The 6,716-nt window shown below is 46.3% G+C and overlaps 1 protein-coding gene across 1 annotated transcript; it reads left to right on the forward strand.

Moving 5' to 3' along the window:
• Positions 1-3,261: 3,261 nt before the first annotated feature.
• On the forward strand, positions 3,262-5,820 carry LOC119305316 (transcription factor MYB83-like). The gene is made up of 2 exons (XM_037581876.1): positions 3,262-3,662; positions 4,736-5,820. Exons 1-2 carry the CDS (start codon positions 3,346-3,348, stop codon positions 5,589-5,591), a joined length of 1,173 nt encoding a protein of 390 aa, XP_037437773.1. The 5' UTR covers positions 3,262-3,345; the 3' UTR covers positions 5,592-5,820.
• The last annotated feature ends 896 nt before the right edge of the window (positions 5,821-6,716 follow it).

Raw genomic sequence — 6,716 nt, forward strand, 5'->3', positions numbered from 1 at the left:
TTGCAGGGTAACAATGAGAGACACCTTGTAGTCCTCATAAGCACCGACTATGGCCTAAAAATTTCCCCAACACCTATCATTTAAAGCAGACAACCACCCGATGTTGTCTGCGCGTGAGGTTTTGGCAACGACCTCGACGGACAAGTGCTCCTCCAAGATCTAGGGTCGCCTCGCATGGCAACCATTGCGGCCTCATCCGTGTGTGCAGTCGTGATTTGCCTCTCCACGGTAAAATGCTCTTTGAGCTCCCTGCCATGGGGCGTGGACCATAGCGACAGCAGGAGATGTGAGTTCTGATGGTTGCTGTCACGCTGGCCATCAGGCCACTAAGGATGGAAATGGACGAGGAGGGTGGATTACCTGAATAGATCGAGGAGGCGATCACAAGGAGGAGCGTAGTGTCGCCGGGGAGAACGCCGCACTAGAAGGAGGGTTTGAGTGTTGAAAGGAGAGAAATGCGGTGTTTGGTAGGAGGAGAATGATGGAAGGAAGATATTGGCACAACTAGCAAAAATATTCACTACATGGAGAGGAACTGGTAATTTTCATCGCACATGATTCATTCAAAGCAATCGTATGCTATAGCTGACCATCGCACACAATCTTCTTAATTTACCCCTATGCAATGAATGAGAACATACAATTTCTTGGTGCTATTTTTCCTACGTAAGGTGATCATTCACGTCATTGCGTAAACTCCATAATTTAACATAAGTTTCAACTAAGTTTCACAGTGGCATTCCTATTTGAGCAAATATAGCTCAAGTCGAAAGACTAAACATAGCTCGCACTTACTAACCCGACCTAGTTGAATACACACTTATTAATTAAACATAGCTACTTGACTTAAACATAGCTCTTAAAAGATTGATCCTCTACACAAAGACTACTACACATAATTAAACATAGTTGTTTCCGCACCACAATGCACCACTGCTGCGCCGCCCTATGTCTCATTGTCGTACGATGGGATGTGGACGAACTCACCATTCAGAGCGTCGTCTTCGTTGTCCTTGGTGTCGGTAATGCTCGAGGTAGTGGTCGCGCGAGATCTTGTCTTGGTACTGTTGCTCCGGTTCCTCGATGACCCACTGCAACTCCTCCGGGGCCATCCGCCACTCCTCCTCCTTGCGTCTAGTTGAAAGGGAGGCGGCGATAGCGTCCTCGAACTCGGACTCCACCTTTCCAGCTGAACGTCATCAATCTCGCCGGGTAGGGGCTCCATGGCCTCCATCGCACATGTTATTATAAAAAGAAGTGAAAACAGATAATCTTCTAGAGTTGCTCTCACATGTGCCCCAACATAAGGTTCTTCCACCGTTTGCGATCACTAGCTAGAGCGCAATTGGGCTCCAGCAAACCCAAGCGTTGTCTATAGGTTCGCCAAGATTCTATCACACTTCACCCATATAGAATAGCGGTTATTTTCCGATTGTTATCTTAATCACCTATCAGGTCGGGATGTGGAGAAGGTGTTTCAGATCTTAAGGTGGAATCTAAGAGGGAGTGGATCATCGGGGATATGAGCAATGTGCCAATTTTTACACACTAAAAGCATCTCTAGCCCTTCCCCTCTCTTTTAGTGCCCTAACACCCCCCCCCCCAATTCTTTAACCACCTAAGAGTTGAGGGATTAAACTTTTTTGCACCTAGCACTTCCCCCAAAACTCAAATCCTCAAACGAGCTTAACCCCACTTGAAAATCTCACTCCACTTTCTTCTTCCTTCTTCCTTCCACATGGCCAACAATAACTTTTGTCTAGTAGATGATGTCTAGGAGCTAGCTAGGAACTAGGATAGATGATCTGCAAATTAACTTGATATAGGTTCAAGTGATATACATGTGCGAGGAAGGAGACAATAAAGTCAGCGAAGTTTGTTCTTCACGGGCCACGGTTTGGGCACTTGTTCATCTGAAGTGGTTCTTATTCTCTTCCTTTTCCTAGTGGTACAATGGCGTGGTCCCGTATGCAACAAATCGTTGGAATCGGTGATGTTGGCTGGTGACCATGTTTCTATGTACACGTTTCTCCTTTGTAGGTGATATAGGTGGTTTACCTGCTCCTCCGTCTATGGTGTCGCTCTGCCCATGGCCGACGGTAATGGGGGGGAGAGCGTTGTTATGATCGAAGAGACATGGAAGACAAGAAATTGAAACAATATTGAGGGAGAGGTGGGTGTAGGGGGCGGGGCCATAAGGGGGCACGTGTGGTGGGGTGGGCTCAGTGCAGTGAGGTGCTTTGTGTGAGGTATGCCTAGTCGAGCCAGAGAGAGGCGCGGGAGGAGATAGAAAAAGATGAGAGTTGATGTTTCCATAGCGAATATAGTCTCAAGTGGTAAGTTTTGAAGGATAGATCCTCAAAAAAATTAGGGATTAAAATTTCCGGGGAAGGGCCATAGCTCTAAGATCAATATAAAACATAAAAGTCTCCATTTCCTCTCTCGCAAGGCGACTACGGTAAAGTCCCCCCCCCCTCCCCCCCTCAATCTTTGCCGGCGAGCCCGTCAATTCTCCCCCTCCCCTTTGCCTGCCACTCTAGCAGACGGTGGCGGGAAGGGGAATCTTAGTGCCTTTACTCCGGCTAATAGATAGCTTACGGCTTAAATCCTCACAGGGGGCGGCACTTGGGCGGATGGAGATGCTTTCTTCGAGACAGTTGTTTGGGCTCTGATACTCCTAGAGTTCGTCAGTCGGGACGGATTAGAAAAAGCTCCGGTGTAGATTCCTATCGGTTTATCGGGGCGGTGAGGTTAGAGTTTCTCGCCTTGAGTACGCAAGGGGGATATTAGGTATGCAGTTCCTTAGATCGATTCGAAGATTCAACGGTGGACAGTGGTCATTAGTGGTTTAGAGACATCAATGTAACTTATATTATGTTTGAAGTATTTTTTACTTTAGGTGAATCTTCAAAATAGATTTGAGTCATTTTCGGCAAAAAAAAAGCATGTGTCATGACTGCAAGTCAACTAGTAGGGTAGAGTGGTAGATTGTGTGTGGACCTAGCAATTCCCTGTTTCTCTTTTTTTTTTGAAGGCTCTCTCTTTCTCTCTCTCCGATCCTGCTCTCCATCTGCTTGTCTAGTTTCTAAGCAAAGCACACACCCATCACCATCATATCATCATCTCCTTCCTCCTCTCGTCGTCCTCCGTTCCTCCCCTCACTCCACACAAAACACATACACATCATATATATACCACACACGCCCGAGTCCATTTCTCCCTTATATATAGAGAGATATATACACTTGGTGTACTTGCAGCCTTGGAGATCGGCCTGGTCTCTAGCTAGGATAGCTAGTACAGTCCATAACTACATCGATAATTGCTAGGACATCAGGCCGGGCAATGAGGAAGCCCGTGGAGTGCCCGGCGACGAAGTGCAGCGGTGGGGCGGCGCCAGGAAACAGCAATGTGGCTGCAGCGGCGGCGAAGCTGCGGAAGGGGCTGTGGTCCCCGGAGGAGGACGAGAGGCTGGTGGCGTACATGCTGCGGAGCGGGCAGGGGTCGTGGAGCGACGTGGCACGCAACGCCGGCCTGCAGCGGTGCGGCAAGAGCTGCCGCCTCCGGTGGATCAACTACCTCCGTCCGGACCTCAAGCGCGGCGCCTTCTCGCCACAGGAGGAGGACCTCATCGTCAACCTCCACGCCATCCTCGGCAACAGGTACGACCGTCCATACTCCGTGCCAGCCGTCTCATGCAGCCGTACGCCATGAGAATTACTGTATATGTTTGTGTGTTGTTCGTTACGGGAATGCACATGTTCTTTGTTTTTTTGCGGGGATGCGCAATGTCCTATACTTGACTAACTGAGGTTCGTGGTAGTTACGAGTAATAACTTGGTGAACATTATTGTAGGAGGATATAACTGGATTGCTACCTTCTTCTTTATTCTATTTTTCAACATTGCTTTAGAAACACATATTGTTTTTTTATAAATTATCCTTCCATCTAGTTACACTATATTTTCAAAGGGTTCTTCAGAGTAGATAACTATTTCTATTTTGTGCCGGAAGGTTAATAACTCTTTCAGGTCGCTGAAGAACCATCGGATCCACAAACTGTGATTCTCTGCAGGTGTGCTAAAAGATGAAAAATATATTGATCAGACGATTATCACCGTTCACTAAGAAATAATTATTTCTAACTCAACTGAGCTATAATCACTCCCTTTCTTTGATTTGTCTTTTTTGCTTTATGATATTTTCTTATGAGGAAACATATATTTATTTTTCGGGGATAAATGTCACTGGGCTAGACAACGTTAGCATAGTCGGATGACTAAAGTGAGGACATTCTCAAAATTACAGACTGATATAAGGTATATCCTCTGTTCCTAAATATAAGATGTTTTTGTAGTTAAAATTGAATGCAAAAATGTCTTATATTTAAACTGCAAAAAATTCTTATATTTAGGACCAGAGGTAGTAGTAGCAAATAAAAGGCCCCTTATCAAGATGTGAAAGTGATTCATGTTTTCAAACTGAAGATGCATTTTATTTGTCAGATCGATCAGTCGTGCGTGATTAATATCCATCTTACCAGAAATTATGATTACGACATCAATGCACTAAATTTAGTCTTCAGTCAGTTGTTTTTAACAAAAATCGCAAGCATAGATACTTTTTGGCCATGCATGCATAAAAAAAAATCTAAGACACGTGCGCATGTAGCTTTTTGACAGAAACCTCTCGATTGATGTTTGCTTACGATAAAATCTATGTCCTGCTACTCCAGATGGTCTCAGATCGCAGCCAGGTTACCGGGGCGCACCGACAACGAGATCAAGAACTTCTGGAACTCCACTATCAAGAAGCGGCTAAAGATGAACTCGGCGGCTTCGTCTCCGGCGACCACGGAATGTGCGTCACCCCCCGAGCCCAAGCTCGACGGCGGCAGTGCCAGCTGCCTCGACCTCACCAGCCTAGAGGATGGGAGCCACCACGGAATGAAGAGCATGTGGCGGATCGACTCATCCTCCTCCCCCTCTTCGTCATCGTCCATACAGCAGCAGAGCCGACCGTCAACAATGGCTCCGGCGGCAAACAGGGGCTATGGGGGCCTCCTCCTGCCCCTCCCGAACCAATTCTGCGGCGTCGCACCTTCTACCCACACGTCGGTGCCGCCGTTCTTCCACGACCATTCATCGTTTAAGCAGGTTTCTCCCTTGCGGACTGGTGGCTACTACCCCCACGGAATGGCAATGGAAAGAGGAGGCGGTTCCTGCTTCACGGGAGAAGAAGCTGTAGGCGGAGGAGGCGAACATAGTGTCCTCTTCAACGTGCCACCTCTACTAGAGCCCATGGCAGTAACATTGCAAGACCAAACCTTAATGGCAGCAACTGGTAACAGCGACGACAACCATAGAAACATTAACAGTACTGCTGAGGGCACCACATTGAGCAGCAAAAATGGCTGCAACATCAATGACGACAACAACAGCAAGAACAACATCAACAGTGTGGTCTCGTACTGGGAGCAGCATGGCCACCAGCAGCACATGAGCAGGAACGTAGTCATGGGGGAGTGGGACTTGGAGGAGCTGATGAAAGACGTGTCATGCTTGCCTTTCCTTGATTTCCAAGTTGAGTGATGACACGCTGTTGGGGCCCACCTCCTATCTCCGTGCCTAAACTACATGCATATACGAATATACATATATAATTAAGTATATATACATATACATACGTTAAAGGTAGCATTTTTTCCCTTGACATTATTTACGTGATGTACACAAGAATTCTTCAACAGCCACTACTTCACTTTTGATACTACATATATCTTGATGAATTCATTCTTGTATACAGATATTCATTTTTTTTGCGGGGGTGTATACAGATATTCATGCCTATGCAAATAATTCAAGCAAAGTTACTTGAGTTATATGGTGTTCGACGGTCATCACAAAGCCATGCATGTATAGAGTACATTGTAGAAGAAGATAGCTAGAGCCTAATTAATCAATATGTTTGCAGATAATGCATGCAAGCTTCAGCTTTATAAAAGAAAAGGAATTCCCTTCATGGCAAAGTGACATCCCTTTTGTTTTGTTCCTTTGCTTCATCTTTCCATTCATGCACCAACTGCTTCCCTTGCACATGAAGTCACATTGATGAGCTTATGAATATAGATAAACTTTGAGGGGTCTCTAAAAGGTGCCAGCTGAGTGAGTGAGCGAGTGAGGGGGATCATGCCTATCATGTGCATGCATGGAGTAGGAGGGACAGTCACTGTCACTGGTCAAATGTGTAGGTAGGTTGCGATTAGAGGCCGTTAATTGGACGGCTGGGCCGTGCGATTAGACTACAGAAGAATATAATGGAGGGGGAGGCAGGAAAGTTGATGTGTACACCTTTGCCATTACAACCCAACCAGTCAATATCTTTCCTTGACGTGTGGTGTGATGGTGTGTACGCCCATTTGTACCATTTTTATGATCGCAGAACACTACAGCAGAGTGGGGCCAAGGGCACCTCTACCGGATCCCTTAAACTTTAGAGGAGTAAACGGCCGAGTATTCTTTATATAACCATTTTTGCTCTCTAAAAAATGGTTGTTTATAACCTATCCTCGGGATTTAGAGGAGTAAAACAAACTTAAACGACACAAGCACAAACTAAAAATTGGTTGTTTATAACCTAGCAATGGCCGCCAGCCTCTGGCGACACGGGGAAACCCTAGCCGCCGCCACTACAAGCCACCCTCGTCGCCGTCCCTT

The sequence above is a fragment of the Triticum dicoccoides genome, chromosome 5B, assembly GCF_002162155.2.
Source record: "Triticum dicoccoides isolate Atlit2015 ecotype Zavitan chromosome 5B, WEW_v2.0, whole genome shotgun sequence".
In the NCBI taxonomy this organism is placed as follows: Eukaryota; Viridiplantae; Streptophyta; class Magnoliopsida; order Poales; family Poaceae; genus Triticum; species Triticum dicoccoides.

Excerpts from the sequence above, each read along its gene's own strand:
- LOC119305316 (XM_037581876.1), top strand. The coding sequence starts at position 3,346 with ATGAGGAAGCCCGTGGAGTGCCCGGCGACGAAGTGCAGCGGTGGGGCG. Across the intron at positions 3,663-4,735 it reads CACGCCATCCTCGGCAACAG|ATGGTCTCAGATCGCAGCCA; the intron begins GTACGACCGTCC and ends CTGCTACTCCAG.